At 50.9% G+C, this 20,718-nt stretch overlaps 3 protein-coding genes across 5 annotated transcripts; 2 read left to right on the forward strand and 1 right to left on the reverse strand.

Moving 5' to 3' along the window:
- Positions 1–6,821: 6,821 nt before the first annotated feature.
- Lta (lymphotoxin alpha) lies at positions 6,822–9,040 on the forward strand. The gene is made up of 4 exons (XM_028783292.1): positions 6,822–7,158; positions 7,563–7,667; positions 7,751–7,850; positions 8,071–9,040. The coding sequence occupies exons 2-4, from the start codon at positions 7,572–7,574 to the stop codon at positions 8,481–8,483; spliced, it is 609 nt and encodes a 202-aa protein (XP_028639125.1). The 5' UTR covers positions 6,822–7,158; positions 7,563–7,571; the 3' UTR covers positions 8,484–9,040.
- A 1,130-nt stretch (positions 9,041–10,170) lies between these two features.
- Positions 10,171–12,783, forward strand: Tnf (tumor necrosis factor). Of its 2 annotated transcripts, none has more exons than XM_028783287.1 (4): positions 10,171–10,523; positions 11,015–11,069; positions 11,253–11,300; positions 11,577–12,783. In XM_028783287.1, the coding sequence occupies exons 1-4, from the start codon at positions 10,338–10,340 to the stop codon at positions 11,993–11,995; spliced, it is 708 nt and encodes a 235-aa protein (XP_028639120.1). In that variant the 5' UTR covers positions 10,171–10,337; the 3' UTR covers positions 11,996–12,783. The 2 variants fall into 2 exon arrangements, with proteins under 2 accessions (XP_028639120.1, XP_028639121.1); XM_028783288.1 differs by having other exon boundaries at positions 10,187–10,523; positions 11,018–11,069.
- Positions 12,784–15,692: 2,909 nt separating this feature from the next.
- Positions 15,693–17,572, reverse strand: Ltb (lymphotoxin beta). Of its 2 annotated transcripts, XM_028783301.1 has the most exons (4): positions 17,319–17,572; positions 17,127–17,182; positions 16,644–16,956; positions 15,693–16,302 (listed from the first exon to the last, which is right to left on the reverse strand). In XM_028783301.1, exons 1-4 carry the CDS (start codon positions 17,515–17,517, stop codon positions 15,860–15,862), a joined length of 1,011 nt encoding a protein of 336 aa, XP_028639134.1. In that variant the 5' UTR covers positions 17,518–17,572; the 3' UTR covers positions 15,693–15,859. The 2 variants fall into 2 exon arrangements, with proteins under 2 accessions (XP_028639134.1, XP_028639135.1); XM_028783302.1 differs by lacking the exon at positions 17,127–17,182 and having other exon boundaries at positions 17,319–17,527.
- Positions 17,573–20,718: the final 3,146 nt, after the last annotated feature.

Here is a 20,718-nt window from a genome sequence, read left to right on the forward strand (position 1 = left end):
TTTTTTTTTTTTTGAGTTTTTTGGTTTTTCCAGACAGAGTTTCTCTGTGTAGCCCTGGCTGTCCTGGAACTCACTCTGTAGACCAGGCTGGCCTCGAACTCAGAAATCCGCCTGCCTCTGCCTCCCAAGTGCTCGGATTAAAGGTATGCGCCACCACTGCCTGGCAGTGAGCCACTCTCTTAACCAGTGAGCCATCTCTCCAGGTCACAGAGTTCAAGCTCTTGAAAGGCAGCCTTGCTTCCAAGGGAAGCTGAGGCCAGAGGTGTGGCCTTTCCCAGGATGGCTAACAAGAGGGCCTGAAGCTGGCCAAGTTAAGGCTGGGGAGCTGAGCCCAGAGCCGAAGATAGTTATGTGGACTCTGTGTGGTCTTGAAGATGGTGGCAGGTGATGAAAGATGAAGAGAAACTGAAGCATATGTCCACGCTGTTAGGCGCACAGTAGGGATGTCGATGGAGATACAGCTGTGAAGACAGGAAGAGTCTGGTCCATGCAGAGTCGGGAGCCTCTAAAGAACAGAGTCCCCCTCGCAGCATGACTGCTCTCCCCCGTCACTTCTCCCTAATGCTGGTGTCAAAGGAAGAGCACCCTTCTCCAAAGAGGGTGTAGACATTGTTAGGAGAAAAACCAAGCCTCTGGTGACTAAAGAAAACACCTTCGAAGATGAGCCAGGGGTTGTAGGCAGACATTCCACAGCAGTAGGATACGTGAACCAGATCCACAGAAGACTCCTCATTGGGTAGTGAACCACAGTGAGGACCGAGAAAGACATCCTGACAGGCTGACTGTGGGAGTCCATGACAGACCAAGCATTTCTATCAAACACCCGGGTGCATTTATTGTGGGGAGGCGTGGGACACTACAGACCTTTGGTCCATGGCTTCAACATTCCAGGCCACCATTCTGCCAGCAGCTCCTTGCTTCCCTCTAACCCCATCTTGCCTGTGAAACTGAATCGTTTCTGACTTAAGAACTCTTGACAGTGGATTTAGACCTCGCGCGCGCCCAGAGCAGCACTTCTGGTTTTCTCTGCCCACCCACCTAGGGATCCCACCTCAGCTCCTATCCAGCCCAATCACCCAGACCCCTGTTTCTTTCTCTTGTCTCCTGCAAGGCAACATAGTCCAGGGAGCCACCATGCAGACCAAGCTGGCTTCAGACTCACAGAGATCCACCTGCCTCCCAATCACCACCACCGTCCCTCCGCACACACCCCGACACCTTCCAAAAGATGTCACGGTTGAGTAAAATAGAGATACTTTGTGTCTCCTCACATGGCCCTTCATGGTCTGGCCCTGCCTTCCTCTCTGACCTCATCCACACTCCTTCCCAGTCTCTTGGATGTGGTCAAGCTGACTGTCTTTCTGTCCATCAGTATCCTGGCTTCTTCCCTACTCACTACCCGTCTGTCACCTGGGCCTTTTCTGTAGTGCTACCCATGCTGAGGGTGACATTACTGACTACTGTATCCAAGAATATTCTCTTCCACTGTCCACACCTCCCTGTCTTGTTTCCCTGTAGGACTATTTTACCAATTTATTTCATTTTATGGCAATGCTGAGAATGTCCCGGGCCTCACTCGTGCTAGGCAACTGCTCTGTCTCTAAAATGCGTCCCCAGTTCTTTGATGTGCCTCTCCTATACCTGGCCTCCCTGGAACATGATCCCTAAGAGTAAGGGTTCTTTGGCTCAGCTTTGCGTCACAGCATTCTTCCTGCCTTGAACAAACTTCCAGGTTGGTATTCAGTAAACACGAATCAAAGGCTGCTGGAGGGTGCGGTAAAGTAGGACCATGTCCAGCTGTAATTTCTGGCTCGGGTAGAAGTTCCGTTTAGTATCATGCTTTGTTTGGGGTCAATAGCTGGATAACACCAGAGACAGGGTGAGCTGTTTCACAGGAAGGAGTGTATTTGAGAGTCCTTTGAGGGGTGTGTGCTTAGATTCGAGGTTGAGTTTGGATTGTGATCTGGGTGAAGGTTAAACGTGAGTAAAGTCTGAGGCTAAAAAAACCAGAAACTCACAGTCCGTGGCTACTGTCACTTCAGCCTAGCTTGCAGGGCCCGGAGATTTCTGTGGCCCCTCTCTGAGAGTGGTGTAGACACTGCCCAAGACTCCCAGTCATCAGCCCTCCCACCCGGGGAAAGCCCCAGACAGCTGTTGGCCTCCCCAAGAAAGAAACCGAATTTCACACAACCTCTAAAACTGAGATTGAAACCAAAAATTGGCCCATGGCAAGGCACATCCTCTGCCAAGTCCCGTGACACAGCTTAGCCGATTCTTGCCCTTCCTCCCCCGGTCTCCATCATCTCCTCATGCCCCCTCCCCTTTCCTCTGTCCCTCCGGGTCCCAGCCTTCTGTTCTGACCCAAATCTAATCCAATCCCTCTCTCTCTCACCCCCCCCTTTCTCTCTCGCTGCCATTTTTTCATTTTAATACAGCTCAGTCTATCAGCTACTACCAGTTAAGAGGCAGAAACAACAGGAAGCATGAAGATTCCCAGAGAAAGAGGAACACAGTAAAGGAGCCAAAGATGACACAATGACAAAAGTAAAATTCTGTCTGAGAGAACACGGCTCAGTGGAGGAGAGCCTGCCTAGCATGCTCAGGCCATGGGTCCCATGGCCGGTCTGCCAAAGCTCAAAAGAACTAAAAGACAAGATACAGACAAAAAATTACAGTACTTTGTTGTTTGTTGTTTGTTTGTTTTGACAAAGTGTTTCATGTAATCCCTGAAGCTAAATAGGACCTTGAACTTCTCCTGATCTTTCTGAAGTTACTTCCCCAGTGTTAGGTTGTAGCATGCATCCACACCCCTGTGTTAGGTTGTAGCATGCATCCACACCTAGTTTACCTGGTTCCAGAGATGGAACCCAAGACTTTCTGCATGCTAGGCAGGCACTGTTCCAACTGAACCACATCCCCAAGCCCGGAAAGAGGTGTTGATGATTTCCTTCCTCCGTTACATGGGGCAGCTACCAACGCTGTAGGCTCTGCCTTGAAGCACTTTCTCCTTTCCATTCTCCCCAGGATGCAAGCTCTTGTCATGGGCTCTCGCTGGCTCATTGTAAAATGCTCTCCACTGGTCTCCATGGTGACTTCAGGACCTTCCTCCGTTCTTCACCTTACTTCCAGACTCCACTTTATAACACTTTATAACATGTAAGGGGGTCTCTCTTTTAGGTAAATTTGTGGGTGGCTCTCTATCATATTAGAGATATTAATGAGATTTAAACCCTGCAGGTGAGTTCAAGGCCAACCTTGTCTACAAAGTGAGTTCCAGGACACACAGGGCTGTTACATAGAAAAACCCTGTCTTGAAAGAAAACAAGCCGGGCGGTGGTGCTGCACGCCTTTAATCCCAGCACTTGGGAGGCAGAGACAGGCGGATTTCTGAGTTCAAGGCCAGCCTGGTCTACAGAGTGAGTTCCAGGACAGCCAGGGCTATACAGAGAAACCCTGTCTCGAAAAAAAAAAAAAAAAAAGGAAAGAAAACAAACAAACAAAACAAACAACCTTCAGGGTGTGTTTTCTGCTTACCACAGTCTTTCTTTTGCTTATTCTATATGTACTCAGATTCACACCTCAGCCCAGGAGGGCTCCCTCTCAGGCAGCCGGTACTTACTGTCCCTCTCTACCTTTTCTACCCCCATAATAAATGCTCCCAGGTTCCATGGCTTTCCTGTGGGTCCCCTTGCCAAGGTCATGAAACTCGATCACACTCCACTAAACTTGTGATCCCAGAAGTCAGGGATCCATCTCTTGGAGCTGTCTCCCCGATTCCTGGTACCAGGTGCACATAAGTGTTTATGGGATACAGAGGAAGAGACTGGGATGAGAACTACAGAGCTCACAACACATGTCCCTGAAGGATGGGGCCTGAGCATGCTGGACACTTCGGAACGAGTGACAGCCTAAGACGTGAGAAGAAGCATCTCTGAGCCTTTTTGGCCTTCCGTCCTGCCCACATCTTCCTCCAAGGCAAGCCATCGAAACTGGAATTCATCTTTACAGCCTGGGTGGGTGGAGACTAAAATCCTTTTTTTCCATGACCTAGAAGTATTGCCCTAGAAGTATTACATCTTTGGTGTAAGAACTGGTCCTAACAAAAATTTCTAGCCCTAAGTCAGAGGCCTCATGTTACAGGGTTCTGCCCCATCCCAAGAAGGAAGGACTGCCAATCAGAGTGCCATGAGAAGCTGAGGAGACAGGACTGGCTTCTCTTCCTTCTCAGTTGTTTGGGCCTGAGAACAGCAGTGTGCCCAGAGGCCAGCCTGACCGCCATCATTGCCAGCTGCAGCCTACTACAACACTCTGACTGACGGCCATGTGGCAGCAGCGGTGACATCTGAGGTGGCCAGCTGCTGTCACCTATCTCATTCTTAAAAAACATGATAAATAAATAAATAATAAATCATCTTCCAACACTTTGCCTTTTGAAAACTGTCACTTACAAGCTGAGAGAAAGCTGGTTCTGCACAAGAGTTTCCTACTCGGTGTTTCCCATACAGAAACTAGAAACAAGCCTAACGGCCATCAGCAGTGTCCTTGTGACTTTGGCTGTCCACTTAAGACAGTCTAGAGTCACCTGAAAAGGAGTCTCATCTGAGGGATTCCCCAGGCTGAGGGGATGTCTGTGTGTGGGTGGGGGCGGGGCTTGTTAATTGATGTAGGAAGTCCAAGACCACCATGGGCGGCGCCATCCTCTGCACAGGTGATCCTGGGTTGTATAAGAAAGCTAGATAGATAGATGATATTCTGTGGCACACACCATTAATCCCAGCACTTGGAAGGTCGAGGTAGGCGATTTCTGTGAGTTCAAGGTTAGCCTGATGCAAATATTGAGTTCTAGGCCAGCTAAGGTAGCAAGATTCTGTCTCTGTGTATATGTATGCATATATGCACACACACACATACACACACATATATATGTATGTACATATGTGTGTAGGTACATATATACATATAATAAATTAACTAAAAAATAAATTTTGAAAAAACTAATACTTTGATAATAACAAGAAATTTTTTTAATTATTTATTTTTTTAAAGACTTATTTATTTTATTTGTATGAGTAAACTGTAACTGTCTTCAGACACACTGGAAGAAGACATCAGATCTCATTACAGATGGTTGGGAGCCACCATGTTACTGGGATTTGAACTCAGGACCTCTAGAAAAGCAGTCAGTGTTCTTAAACACCGAGCCATGTCTCCAGCCCCAGAAGAAATCTTCTTAAGAAAGACAGAAAGGTGGGCCAGTAAGATGACTCAGTGGGTAAAGGTGCTTGCTGGCTTTACTCCTCAGTTCAATCCCTAGAACCCACGTAGTGGATGGAGAAAACCAGCTCCTAAGAGATGTACTCTGACCTCCACATGTGGCCTCTGGCACTTGTATGCACTCACATGCACGCACAAGATAAATAAACATATGTTTAAATGTTCTGTTGTGTGTATAGGATTTTTGCCTGCCTGTACGTCTTAGCACCACTCGAGTGTGGTACCTGCGAGGGCCAGAAGAGGACGTCACATCCACCAGAACTTCAGGTTCAGATGTAATAAACCAATATGCGGATGCTGGGAATTAACACTGGTCCTCTGGAAGAACAGCCAATGCTCAGGACCCTAAGCCAGTTCTCCAACCCTCAAAGAAATAGTTTAAAGTTTTGTTTTAAGACAGAGATCATCAATGCGCCTGCTGGGAATGTGGAAATATATTCAGGGGCTCACACACGCCTACAAGCAGCTAACTGAGCTGTGTCCCAGGCCCTTCCAATGGAGAAACGCTCCTCTTCTAAACAAGCCCTTTAACTGTCTTCACCTGTGTAGAATTCTGAAGCTCCCTCTGTACAGAACTTTGGAAGTCTGGGGTGTACATTTAGGGTTACATAGATCTGACCTGCAGGGACTTGCAGGAATAGGCTGATACCTTACTATACGTGAGTGTCTTGGGGTTCTAAGAGAACACCAAATCATCTTCCAGACCTGGACCATTCTAAGACAGCAGTTCTTAACCTTTCTAACTCTATGACCCTTTAATACAGTTCCTCCTGTTGTGGTGACCCCAACCATACAATTATTTTCGTTGCTATTTCATAACTGTAATTTTGCTGCTGTTATGAATCATAATGTAAATATTTGTTTTAAATAGAGGTTTGCCAAGGGAACCCCGCCCACAGATTGAGAACTGCCGCTCCAGAGAGTAAGGGGATGCAGTTTAAGATTGTCACACACCAGGATGTCCCAGTTTCGGGGAGGGGGCACTTTTTTTTTTTTTTTTTTTTTTAGATTTATTTATTTTATTTATGAATATACTGTAGCTGTCTTCAGACACCAGAAGAGGGCATTCAATCTCATTTCGGATGGTTGTGAGCCACCATGTGGTTGCTGGGACTTGAACTCAGGACCTCTGGAAGAGCAGTCAGTGCTCTTAACCGCTGAGCCATCTCTCCAGCCCAGAGGGGGCACTTTTTAAGATTGTCACACACCAGGATGTCCCAGATTCCAGGAGGGGGTACTGTAATGGAACTTCTTCACATGAAACTGGCCGATGACCAGGAAATACAGATATACTGGAACAGCCATGACTTGAAACCCCAAAGACAAGAGAGGAAACGGACCCAGAGGGGTATAGGTCAGTGGTGAAAGGCTTGTCAAGCATACATAACCCTGGGTTCGAACCTGAAAAAACAAAGGTGCCGCTAACCACATGTGGCCTCAGAGCCCTCCAGACGTGACCAGGGCGATGGAGAGGGAAATGTGCATTGAAGGCTGTGAGCAGTCAAGGGTGCAGCCGTGTTATAAACCATCGCTCTTCAGGGAAGCAGGCTTCCAGTCACCGCCCAGCTGTGCCCCTCATTCTCCACGAATTGCTCGTCCGTTCACTGGAACTCCCCGGCCTGACCCTGTTCCCTGCTAGTCTCTGCAGCCCACAGTTCCCCGGACCCGGCTCCCTTTCCCAGAACGCAGTAGTCTGAGCCCCTAGCCTGCGGTTCTCTCCTAGGCCCCAGCCTTTCCTGCCTTCTACTGAAACAGCAGCATCTTCTAAGCCCTGGGGGCTTCCCCAGGCCCCAGCCCCGACCTAGAACCCGCCCGCTGCCTGCCACACTGCCGCTTCCTCTATAAAGGGACCCGAGCACCAGCGCCCAGGACCCCGCACAGCAGGTGAGCCTCTCCTGCCCTGTCTCCTTGGGCTTACCCTGGTAACAGGCATCCCTCAGGATCCTGCCTCTTCTCTGGAGCCACAGCCTTTTCTGTACAACCTGCCCGGATCCCCAGCCTTAATGGGTCTGGTCCTTGTGGCTTTGATTTTTGTTCTGTTCCATGGCGTCTAACTCTCTCTGCCCCTTTCAGCTATTGCCTGGTTCTATGGTGGTGCTTTCCTCTTCCAGTCTGTCTTTCTCTCCTTATCCCCGCTCACTTCAGGGTTCCCCTGCCTGTCCCCTTTTCTGTCTGTCGCCCTGTCTCTCAGGGTGGCTGTCTCAGCTGGGAGGTAAGGTCTGTCTTCCGCTGTGTGCCCCGCCTCCCCTACACACACACACTCTCTCTCTCTCTCTCTCTCTCTGCAGGTTCTCCCCATGACACCACTTGGACGTCTTCACCTCTTGAGGGTGCTTGGCGCCCCTCCTGTCTTCCTCCTGGGGCTGCTGCTGGCCTTGCCTCTAGCGGCCCAGGTGAGGGAGCAAGAGATTGGGGGTGCTGGGGTGGCCTAGCCAACTCAGAGTCCTAGAACTTTCTTGACTCTCTTCTCTCCTAGGGACTCTCTGGTGTTCGCTTCTCTGCTGCCAGGACAGCTCATCAGTCCCCTCAGAAGCATCTGACCCATGGCCTCCTGAAACCTGCTGCTCATCTTGTTGGTAAACTTCTTCCTCCAGAGACCCAGTCCCTGCCTTTCCTCCTACTTGCCCAGGGGCCCAGGCAGTGTTCCCATCTCCCCACACCAACTTTTCTCACCCCTAAAGGCAGGCACCCCACTCCTATCTCCTCACCAACTGTCTCAGTTGTCCAATGCCTGCTTCCTTTGGGACGGAGACCTCTGACCCTGATCTTCCCCCAATGCCTTGTGCCTCTTCCCAGGGTACCCCAGCAAACAGAACTCACTGCTCTGGAGAGCAAACACGGATCGCGCCTTTCTCCGACACGGCTTCTCCTTGAACAACAACTCCCTCCTGATCCCCACCAGTGGGCTCTACTTTGTCTACTCCCAGGTGGTTTTCTCGGGAGAAAGCTGCTCCCCCAGGGCCATTCCTACTCCCATCTACCTGGCCCACGAGGTCCAGCTGTATTCCTCCCAATACCCCTTCCACGTGCCTCTCCTCAGTGCACAGAAGTCCGTGTACCCGGGGCTACAAGGACCGTGGGTTCGCTCAATGTACCAGGGGGCTGTGTTCCTGCTCAGCAAGGGAGACCAGCTGTCCACCCACACCGATGGCCTCTCCCACCTACACTTCAGTCCCAGCAGCGTATTCTTTGGAGCGTTTGCTCTGTAGAATCTAAGGAAACCCAGGAATTGGATTCCAGCCTCCATCCTGACCATTTTAAGGGTCACATACCCACCGTCTCCAGCCTTCCCCACCAAAATAACCTGGAGCTTTCACGGGAGTCTGAGGCACTTCAGGGAACCACAGTCTCGCCCAGGGCCGCTCCAGATGCTCAGGGGGAGAAGACTCAAGCCTGCCTAGAAGTTCCTGCACAGAGCAGGGGTTTTGTGGGTCTAGGTGGGACAGAGACCTGGACGTGAAGGAGGGACAGACATGGGGGAGGTGACTGGGGACAAGGGAAGGTTGACTATTTATGAAGAGAAAGGTTAAGTTATTTATTTATAGAGAATAAAAAGAGGGAAGAAATAGAAAGCCGTCAGATGACCACCAGACACAAAGGTGTCTCACCTGGGACAGGATTCATCAAAGAGAGAGAAGTAGACGAGGGTGACCTAGGGGTTCTGGAAGAAAGCAGGAGGCTCTAAAAGCCAGCCACTGCTTGGCTAGACATCCACAGGGAGTCCCTGCACCATCTGTAAAACCCAATAAACCTCTTTTCTCTGAGATTCTGTCTGCTTGTGTCTGTCTTGCACTGGGGGAGAATCTTCATCATCTCTTTAAGGAGTGGAGCAGGGGACAGAGGCCTCAGTTGGACCATGGGTTCTCGGCAGAGTAAGGAGACATGAAGGAGCAGGCAGCTCCCAGGGACATGGCGGATTCATGGGAGCAAGGCAGCTTAACTGCTGGAGGGGACCCAGAGGATGAGCTAGGGAGATCCATCCAAGAGTGACTCCACTGGAGGGTGGGAGACTGACCAGGATTGGGAGGAGGAGGGGAATCACTGGAAGACGGGGAGCCATGTGGGTTGGGAGAAACCCTGGAAGCAGGGTTGTGGGACTTAAATGTGTCTGAGATGTGCCACAATCAAGACGATATGGCAGAGGCTTCGTGGGAAACTCACTTAGGATCAGGGACCAAAAGCAGCAGCCTAAAGTCATGATCAGAATGGAAGGAGAAAGCTTGTGGGGTCCGTGAATTCCCAGGGCTGAGCTCATTCCCTCTGGGACTGCCCCACACTTGTCCCGTTACCCTCACCATCCCTCCCGAAGCCCATGCACACTCCCAATTCTCAAGCTACTCTGCCTTCAGCCACTTCCTCCAAGAACTCAGACAGGGGGCTTTCCCTTCTCAGTATCATGTCTCTCCCCCTATTCACTCAGCTTTCAGAAGCACCCCCAATGCTAAGTTCTCCCCCATGGAAGTAGTCCTGTTTAGAAATCAAAAGGAAATAGACACAGGCATGGTCTCTTGCAGAGAGACAAACAATGAGTAGCACTGGAAGGTAGAGAGGAAAATGGGTTTCAGTTCTCAGGGTCCTATACAACACACCACACGTGCGCGCACACACACACACACACACACACACACACATATGCGCACTCCTGATTGGCCTCAGATTGCCACAGAATCCTGTGGGGATGGGGAGGAGATTCCTTGATGCCTGGGTGTCCCCAACTTTCCAAACCTCTGCCCCCGCGATGGAGAAGAAACCGAGACAGAGGTGTAGGGCCACTACCGCTTCCTCCACATGAGATCATGGTTTTCTCCACCAAGGAAGTTTTCCGCGGGTTGAATGAGAGCCTTTCCCCGCCCTCTTCCCCGAGGGCTATAAAAGCAGCCGGCTGCACAGGCAGCCAGCAGAAGCTCCCTCAGCGAGGACACCAAGGGACCAGCCAGGAGGGAGAACAGAAACTCCAGAACACCCTGGAAATAGCTCCCAGAAAAGCAAGCAGCCAGCCAGGCAGGTTCTGACCCTCTCATACACTGGCCCGAGGCGCCACATCTCCCTCCGGAAAGGACACCATGAGCACAGAAAGCATGATCCGAGACGTGGAACTGGCAGAGGAGGCGCTCCCCAAAAAGATGGGGGGCCTCCAGAACTCCAGGCGGTGTCTGTGTCTCAGCCTCTTCTCATTCCTGCTTGTGGCAGGGGCCACCACGCTCTTCTGTCTACTGAACTTCGGGGTGATCGGTCCCCAAAGGGATGAGGTGAGTGTCTGGGCAGCCTTTATTCTCACTCACAAGCAAAGCAGGATAGGAGGACAAGAAGGACAGGATGCGGGAAAGAGGTGGGCTAATGGGCAGAGAGATGTGGAGGAGAGTGGGGAGGGAGACAGAGTCAGGACCTCAGACCCATGCAGCCAGTTGACTAAACATCCTTCCGCAGATACACTGAGGGACAAACAAGCGTGGGTACATGTGGAGAAATGTGGAGAGATGTGGCCAGGGGAAGAGAGGAGAAGCAAGAGATAGACATTCCAGGCAGAAATGAGGGAGGCATGAGAGATAAGGAGGGAGATAACGGGAGTTTAAGCACTGAGGGCACCACAGAAAGATGCTTCGGGTTGGACGGATGAATGAGTGAAGAAGAAAAGCACCAGCCTAGGGGGCAATGAGGAGCTAGAAGGGGGGAGGCAAGGAGCGAGGAGGCTTCTCCTTCGGGGCGAGTATGTCTACTAACCTCCTTCTTTTCCTACCAGAAGTTCCCAAATGGCCTCCCACTCATCAGTTCTATGGCCCAGACCCTCACACTCAGTAAGTGTTCCCAAGCCTCTCTCTTAATTTAAGATGGGGGAAGGGCAGTTAGACCTGGGATGGGGTGGGGTGGGGAGAACTTAAAACTTTGGTTTGGGAGGAAAGGGAACAGGGGTCTGAGTGCACAGATGCTTGCTGGGAAACCTAAGGGTCTCATCCTTGGCTTTGTCCCTCTCCCTCCAGGATCATCTTCTCAAAACTCGAGTGACAAGCCTGTAGCCCACGTCGTAGGTAAGATCTCTTCGAATGTGTCTTGGGGGTGAAGGGGCAGGATTTGGGGGGTGGGGTGGGGAACGAGCCAGGCTGAGAGAAGACAGCAGGTGAGAGAGTCAAGCGGTGATTCAAAAGCAAGGCACTAGGCAGCCATCCCGGGGGACCTCATAGCCAATGGGATGTTAGAAAGACAGAGGGTGCAGGAACCGGAAGTGAAGTGTGGGTAGAAGTTGAAGCTCAGGATGTGGAGTGTGAACTAAGAGGGTGACACTGACTCAATTCTCCCTCCCTCAGCAAACCACCAAGTGGAGGAACAGCTGGAGTGGCTGAGCCAGCGTGCCAACGCCCTCCTGGCCAACGGCATGGATCTCAAAGACAACCAACTCGTGGTGCCGGCAGACGGGCTGTACCTTGTCTACTCCCAGGTTCTCTTCAAGGGACAAGGCTGCCCCGACTACGTGCTGCTCACCCACACCGTCAGCCGATTTGCTATCTCATACCAGGAGAAAGTCAACCTCCTCTCAGCCATCAAGAGCCCCTGCCCCAAGGACACCCCTGAGGGGGCTGATCTCAAGCCCTGGTATGAGCCCATATACCTGGGAGGGGTCTTCCAGCTGGAGAAGGGGGACCAACTCAGCGCTGAGGTCAATCTGCCCAAGTACTTAGACTTTGCCGAGTCCGGGCAGGTCTACTTTGGAGTCATTGCTCTGTGAAGCGAATGAGTATCCATCCGTTCTCTACCCAGCCCCCACTATGACCCCTTTCCTCCGACCCCTTTCTTGTCTACTCCTCAGAGCCCCCCAATCTGTGTCCTTCTAACTTAGAAAGGGAATTATGGCTCAGGGTCCAACTCCGGACTCAGAGCTTTCAACAACTACGACACTCAGAAACACAAGATGCAGGGATAGTGGCCTGGATTGTGGCTTCTCACGCACCATCGTCAAGGACACTTTCAGAATGGGCTTTCAGAATTCACTGGAGCCTCAAATGTCCATTCCTGAGTTCTGCAAGGGGACAGTGGGTCAGGTTGCCTCTGGCTCAGAATGCTGCTGGAGAAGATCTCAGATGTTCCTACCTTCAGACCTTTCCAGACTTTTCCCTGAGGCACAGTGCCCAGCCTTTCTCACAGAGCCAGCCCCTTCTATTTGTAACTGCACTTATGGTTATTTATTTATTATTTATTTATTATTTATTTGCTTATGAATGTATTTATTTGGAAGGCTTGGGTGTCCTGGAGGACCCAGTGTGGGGAGCTGTCTTCAGACCGACATGTTTTCTGTGAAAACGGAGCTGCCAGCTATACCCACCTGGCCTCCCTGCCTCGTTGCTTCCTTTTTTGCTTATGTTTAAAACAAAATATTTATCTAACACAATTGTCTTAATAATGCTGATTTGGTGACCAGGCTGTCGCTACATCACTGAACCTCTGCTCCCCACGGGAGCCGTGACTGTAATCGCCCTACGGGTCATTTAGAGAAATAAAGATCACTTGGAAAAGAAATGTGATTTCTGTCTTGAGATGAAGTCTGCATCCGTCTCTCTGCAGAGGCCTATGGTCTCTGGATTCAGATCTCAGTCTTTATACCCCTGGGCAATTAGGACCCCCAAAGACCCCCACGGAACAAAAGGCAGCTAACAACCCTACCTCTCCCCGGAAACAGGAGCCTAACCCTAATTACCTTTGCCCCTGGGCCTGGGAATTTCCCACTCTGGGAATTCCAAATACCTGCTGGGAAAGTACTACAGTTCTTTCCGGCTGTTGTGGCTCGAATGGAACTGGGGAGGAGCCACATTCTCAGGTACCTGAATCACAGCCAAGGATGAACCCAGAGCTTCAGGTGTCTAACTGTGCACCCTGTACCATTCAACCTGCCCCCTGAACAGACAGGGCGGACACAGTACACGGAGAGGAGACCTAACCTCCTGACCTCCATCCCTAACCTCCATCCCTGTTCCGTGCTCAGCCTTCCAGTCACCAACCCCTTGTCTTTCCAAACCTCTGAAGATGGGCAGAATATTTTTAAAAAGACACAGGGCTGAAAGTGTGGCTCTGTAGAGTGGAGTGTGTTGGGGGCAGTGTATGAGATGCCCTGAATTCAAACCCCAGACAGCACAACAAAGAAGGAGCCATTGCTGGCTGGCTTTGGTTTCCCAGTGTTTCAGACAAATAATGAATGTATTGAGGTAGATGGAATGGAAAGAAAAAAAACACCTTGTTTAAATACTTTGTTTTTTTAAAATTACTTAATCACACATGCAGGGCCTTGGATTTGATCCCAACACTAATAATAATAATAATAATAATAATAATAATAATAATAATTTATTGTTGTTGTTGTTATTCAATAGTACTTGCTGAAGCATGCAAGGCTGACTTTATTCAGAATTAGTTATTGATGCAGAGACTTGTTGTGGAGTGTCTAAGGAAAGCAAGTGGGTCTCAAGAGCGAGAGCAGGGTGGGCGTTGGGGGGATGGCAAATGACTAAGAGAAAAGAAAAATCAGGGGTAGGGGGACTCTGTCTAAACAGATCAGACAAGACGCCTGTTGAGACAGGCCAGGTAAGCAGACATCACCTCAGGGGCTGTACAGGATGACTGAGGATGACCCAGTCTAGGAGAGGGAGCTTGCTAAACAGACTTAATGGGGTTTTTCGCTAAAACTAGATTTTACAAGGAAGGCAATGACTAGGTATAGAAGATTCAGAAGCCTGACTAGAGTTTAGCCGAAGTCGGTCGCCCTCTCACCCCTCTGGAAGGCTCCTGTGCAGAAGGTCAGAGGCACATGAGGAGTGGGCGTGTGGCAGTGCCTTTAATCCCAACACTTGGGAGATAGGAGCAGGCAAATCATTGAGGGTTTCAAGGCCAGTCGCAGAAGGAGGAGGGAGAGGAGGAGGGAGAGGAGGAGGGAGAGGAGGAGGGAGAGGAAGAGAAGGAAAAGAAGGGAAAGAAAATAAGAAAGAAAATAAGAAAGAAAGAAAGAAAGAAAGAAAGAGAAAGAAGGAAGGAAGGAAGGAAGGAAGGAAGGAAAGAAAGAAAGAAAGAAAGAAAGAAAGAGAAAAGAAAGAAAATGGAACTGGAAATGTAACCCCAGATGGTGACAGCCCTAATTGGGCTCATTGTTGGTTGGGCCTTCCTCCACCCAGTAGCCAGAGAGGGGAAAACCAACCATGTGGTATGCCGCGGGGGTGGGGTGGGGGGTGGAGGTGACCCACTAGGGTGACCTAGATAGAACCTGGGTTCCCCTCTGCCTCCTCCAGCCATGGTGCGGGGGAGACTGCTGTTACTCATCTGAGGGGCCTCCCACTTGCCCAACTTTGCGGAGGGGTGCCTGAAGTGTGAACCAAGGGTGAGGACATTCCACTTCTAGAAAGGACCCCAGGGCATCTGCTTCCTCCTTTAACTCCTCCTCAGACACAAGTCCTCTCCCCCCTCCCCCCGACATTTTCAGCTCCTTTGCTTTCTTCATTCGTCTGCACACTTAACTTGCCTGTGACTGACCTACGGTGATGCACGCCTTCAGCCCCAGCACTCGAGAGGCAGAGACAGGCCAAGCTCTTGAGTTCTGAGATCAGCCTGGGCTACATAGTGAGTTCTAGGTGACCCAGGACTATATATAATACCCTGCCTATAGATAGATAGGTAGATAGATAGATAGATAGATAGATAGATAGATAGACCGACCTACCAACCATACATACATTGTCATACATCATACATACATCATCCATCCTACATACATATACATACATACATCATACATACATACATGTCATACATACATACATCCATCATACATACATATGTCATACATACATACATACATACATACATACATACATACATACATAAGAGCTGTCAGGCAGCCAGCAGTGCAGAGCTAATGGGCCTACCCCACAGAGCCTTGTTTCACAGTCTTTGGAGTTTTTCTCTCTGGGAACAAATCCTGCCTACCAAGTTGACTCTTCTCACAGAGAGGCAGAAGCCAGGAGAAAAGGTGTATGTGAGGGGGGTCTTGTGGGGACCGGGTCTTTGCTACTTTGTGAGTTCTTTTGCCCACCCTTCCTCCCCCTGGTTTCACCCCCTAACACTAGATAGGAGAGAAACAAGTACAGAAAGGAATTAGGAAAATCCCTGAATCTAATTTCTTTCCTTTCGTTTCTTCTTTGACCCACAGCTGCTAACAAACCGCAACCAACCTCCCTAAACTGCCAACATCTTGGCAATCAGGACGCTGGGAGAAGTCTCAGGGTTTAATTGTCCCTTCTTCCGTTCTCCTGGACCCCTGGCCTTAGAGCCAGGGCGTGGGTGCAGCAGGTGCCCACAGTTCAAAGCTGGGTCATCCACATCTACATGCGCCCCAGAATCAAAAACCACGTCTGCATTTCCATGAAGACTCTGGCATGGGCCGGTATCGTTTACATTCTTTATTTTCAAAATTCATGTCCTACATTCCCCCCCTCCCGCGCCACGCCCCCCGCCGCCCGGGACCGTGGGGTCCCAGGCTTCCGGACTCTCCGGACATCACGATTCACACATTCGCACCGTCAGTGGATCCTTCAAGGAATACAGATGGCTGTCACCCCACCATCACCGCCCCGAAGAAGGTCTTCCCTCTCCTGTAGTCCACCATGTCGGGGTGACTGATGTTGACGTAGATCCTCTCGCCGCTCCGGAGCTGCGCCAGGCCGCCGAACCCCACGCTCGTGTACCATAAAGACCCGTACCCGATGGGGTCCACAATAGGGGTCACGGTCTCCGCGCCCTCCAGCAGCAGCTCGGGGGAGCCCCGCCCGTAGGCGCCCCCCGCGCGGTACAGGGCGCTGCGCAGCGTGAGCGAGCTAGCGCGGCTTCGGCCGGCAGGGGTCGCCCTGCCCCGGTACCCGACGTGGCAGTAGAGGTAATAGACTCCGTCCTGCGGCAGCGCCAGCCCGTGGGTGCGGGAGAACTGAGCGCCGCTCCTCAGAAACGCTTCTTCTTGGCTCTCCTCCCAGCTGAGCCCTTGCCCGCTCATCCAAGCGCCTGCAGAGAGAGACACCCGTGAGCTCTCGGGCCGTGATCTCTAGATCGGGAACCTGGGCAGGATGAGCGGGGACCTGGAGCCCTGGATCGGAGGGGCGGGATCTTCCTCACCCTGTGGTACTCGGTGGGGAGGGGCAGAAATAACGGTGCTATCACCAGAGGGGACTAAAGTGGCGAGATCCCGACGGGATTTTACCTGTTTCCTGAGAAGTCCTACGGAGGGAGAAGTTGGTGAAGGAGTTGGGAAATTACCAGGAGTGTCATAGCAGAGCCAAAGGACTCTCGCTTACTGTGGGGGTGCTTACTGAAGCTGGCACCCTTCAGGTCTACCAGATGCTTACCTATGAGGTGGGCAGCAGGAAGTTCGGGGCTGAGGTCAGTTTCTGGTTCCTGCTTTGGCAGCTGTTGAACCCCTGGATCTCGTGAAGAATCTGCTGGGGACAGGGTGGTCACCCACGCAGATGCCTCCTGAGAGGCCTGTGCAACAGGGCCCTGGGACGCAGAGCCTAGATTCCTGGAAGAATAGGATCTCTGAGGATGCAGACGGGGGTCAGTAGTCTCTGAGAGGCTGGAGGGTGAGGGCAAGATGCATGATGGTTTGTTGTCATCCAGTCTTTTCTGAGCCTGTGCTCCCGAGCCAATGATCTTCTCAACCTGGATGGGTCGGTAGGGTTACAGTGCCCAGAGGTCAGATTCGGCTAACGGCAACTCCACCCCTCCCAACGAAGAGCCCAGCCCTAAGGCCTAGGCCTGCAGTGCCCTCCCTAGAATGCATCTTGCTGGAAGAACAAAGCAAGCCTATGTATGCAGGCAGAAAGACATACCGGATCAGGAAGAGAAGCCAACCAGCAAGGGGCTTGCAAATTCAGGCTAGGATTGCCTGGAGAGTGGGCAAAGACAGACCAGACATTCCTTCTGGGGAGAGCGTTCAGCTGAGCCGGGTGTGCAAAAGCACAGCCATAAGTAAATAAACATCCACAAGGAGTAGCCCTCGGGAGCCCGTTGCAGCCACTCACCCAATGTCCCTGATCCTGGGGCACCAAGGCCAGCACAGTCAGGACAGTGATAGGCACTGCCAACAACACGGTCACCAGGGAAGTAGCTCCTGCCACAGCCAGCAAGAGGCAGCCCCTCCCCTGGGGCCTCCCACCCAGGCGGTGCAGTCCCTGTGTCCCCATCCAGACTCAGAACTAGGACCGGGGCAGGGGCTTTCATACCTCAGGTCTAGGGCCAGCCCTCCCTGCAGACCCACACACCTGCCCCCTGCCCGGGACTTTCCGAACACCCTAGCTCCCCTCACCCTGCTTCCTGTTTACCCAGTGCTGGGGCCAGGGTTGGGTGGCTGGATGCCTGGGTTCTCTGAACGGGGGAAGGAGATGGGGTAAAGAGGGGTTTTCAAGATAAAGGTGAAAGGGGGACTTAGCAGGGAGGAAAAATGAAGCCCAGGGAAGGAAGGTAGCTTTCAGAAGGCCGGGCGACAAACGAGGCTGTAATGGCCAGGCAGGACTCCAGGTGTCTCATGTGGTATTCATGCTTCTGGATCTCACAGGCCAGTGCTGGAGGGAGGGCTTCAAACACTGCACACGCACACACATGCACACACGGGGGTGAGGAGATGGAGTAGGAAGCCAACAAGTGGCGGCTGTGTGTCTGCATCCCTGAGATAGCCCTCTTCCCACACTGGCTGACTTTGTCCTGTCCCAGTCTCTAAAACCAGATGGGAAAGGCAGAAGTGAGCAGGTCCACAGTGGCTATGGCTTTATGAAGGCAACTCAGCCTCAGCCTCTTCTCAGGAAGAAATGAGGTGATGACACCTCTGTCCTGATAGAGCGAAATGCAGAGGTACCCTCCACATCAAGGGGTCCGTCTAGAATGAGCCTCCTCCGTTAGGAAGCATTAGATGCTTATGAATGAACCATAGGGTGAATGAATGAATGAATGAATGAATGAACAGCAGGAACTGAATTAATGGCAGCTGAGGGGCAGCTGATTGGAGCCTAGGGAGGAGTAGGCCCGAGGAAGGTGGACCAAAGTCTCAGGTCATCGCCCCTCCCCGGCGGCAGTCTCTGTATCCCAGACCAGACAATGCATTTGGATAATATTACCAACACCCATACCAGTAGAATACAGCTCAGGGCAAACAGCACTGAGAATGTGCTGGCCACTGGTCTACAGTCTTTATTACACTAGCTACTTGGTCTCCATGGAAAAGCTCTAAGACATCGAGGCCCAGAGATGAACAGGCTGTCCTGGGATGGCAGTGGAGCTCACCGACAGGGTGCTTGGCCAGTGACTTTGACTCTGTAAGAGGCAAAACAGCACTAAACCAGCATCGCACATTTTACTAGATGTAAATTTTATCTTCCTGAGGTAAGGAAAAAAAAAAAAAGAGGAAACAAAGACTAACTTGAGCAATTCGGCAGTAACATGAGGTAATGCTCACAAAAAGGAAAGATATGAGACGTAGCCCAGGGCTGTAGTTCACTGGGAGAGCGCTTGCCCAATATGCCTGGGGTCCTGGCTTTGGTCCCCAGCACTAAATCAAGCAGGCCTGGTGTTGTGGGGGCTGTAATCTCAGGAGGATGATCCGAAATCCAAGGCCATCCTTCACTGGTTGGCAAGTATGAGGCCAGGTTGGGATGCATAAAAACCTGTCAAGAAGGAAAGAAGGAACCAACATTCACTCTGGAGGCAGAGGCAGGCTGATCCGAGTTCAAGGCCAGCCTGGTCTACAGATCACATTCCAGGACAGCCAGGAGTACAAAGAAAGAAATCTGGTCTTAAAAACAAAGGCTGGGCGGTGGTGGCACACGCCTTTGATCCCAGCACTTGAGAGATAGAGGCAGGCAGATTTCTGAGTTTGAGGCCAGCCTGGTCTACAGAGTGAGTTCCAGGACAGCCAGGGCTACACAGAGAAACCCTGTCTCCAAAAACCAAAAAAAAAAAAAACAACAACAACAAAAAAAACCACACACAAAGGAGAGGGGGGTGGGGCATGTGACTCAGCAAAGTGTTGCTTGTAGCTCTAGGTCAGTGGTTCTTGCTCATGTTGCAACCCTTTAATACAGTCCCTCCCTCATGTTGTGCTGACCCTCAGCCATAAGGTTACCTCGTTGCTACATCATAACTGTTGTTTTGCTACTGTTACAAGTCGCAATGTAAATGTGTCCTATGCAGGACGTCCGCTGTGTGATGGGGGTCGGGACCCACGGGTTGAGAACCGGTGATCTAGGCGCGAAGACTATGTTTCTGGGGCCTGAAGAGATGGCTCAGCAGTTACGAGCACTTGCAGCTCATGCAGAAGGCCTGAGTTCAGTTTCCAGCACCCCAGTCAGGTTACCTATAGCTCCAGCTGGAGGGGATCCCACGCCCTCTTCTGGTTTCTGATGGTATTTGCACTCAAGTTTGTATGCATACATGAACACAGACATAATTAAAAATAAAAACAAATTATATATATATATTTGTTGTAAGGTTCTGTTTTTCAAGATGTTTGAATTCTGTGCATGCGTACATGTGTGCATGCTTGTGTGGATGTGCTCGTGTGTGTGTGTCTGCATGCTTGCATGGATGTGCTCAAGTGTATGTGTGTGTGCGTACACATGTGTGTTCTTGAGTATGAGTTCACAGTCACTTCAAATGCTACTCCCGGCCAGCCTTCCACCTTGTCTGAGACACGGTCTAGTTGTGACATTCTTTGAGCATTCCAGGCCCGACACCCCCACCCTCTGTGATCTTCCATGAATTCTCCATTCTCCTCCTCCCATCTCACACTATGGACTTTCACAAGTGGTTGCCACACCCATCTTTATGTGGGCCCTGGGGACTCGAACTCGGGTCTTCATGCTTGTGTGGCCAGTGCTTTTACCAACAGAGCTCTCTCCTCACTCAACATTTAAAATTTAAAAAAAAATGTAATTATAAAATATAAAAAAGCCGGGCAGTGGTGGCGCACGCCTTTAATCCCAGCACTTGGGAGGCAGAGGCAGGTGGATTTCTGAGTTCGAGGCCAGCCTGGTCTACAGAGTGAGTTCCAGGACAGCCAGGGCTACACATTGAAACCCTGTCTCGAAAAACCAAAAAAAAAAAATAAATAAATAAAATAAAATAAAATATAAAAAAGAAGAAATCCACTTAAATTGTGCCCTATTTGTTTAGCCAGGGGAACACTGGGGATGTGGTGTGGTGTGGTGTGGGAAGGAAGTACCACAAGGTTCCTGAATTTGGTTAACAAAACATGCATAGGGACCCAGGCACCAGACTCACCCACCCTGTCTCCATCCTAGCTACCAGCCTTCACTCTGTTCAAAGATTGGGGTATAGTTTTCTAGCACCCCTTTCCCTCTTGGTCACCGTGGCACTGAGAGACCTTCACCTAGGTCCCTACTGCTCAGTGCCAGAATGCTGCCTTCGGTG

This window comes from Grammomys surdaster, unplaced genomic scaffold, assembly GCF_004785775.1.
Source record: "Grammomys surdaster isolate TR1022 unplaced genomic scaffold, NIH_TR_1.0 1055, whole genome shotgun sequence".
In the NCBI taxonomy this organism is placed as follows: Eukaryota; Metazoa; Chordata; class Mammalia; order Rodentia; family Muridae; genus Grammomys; species Grammomys surdaster.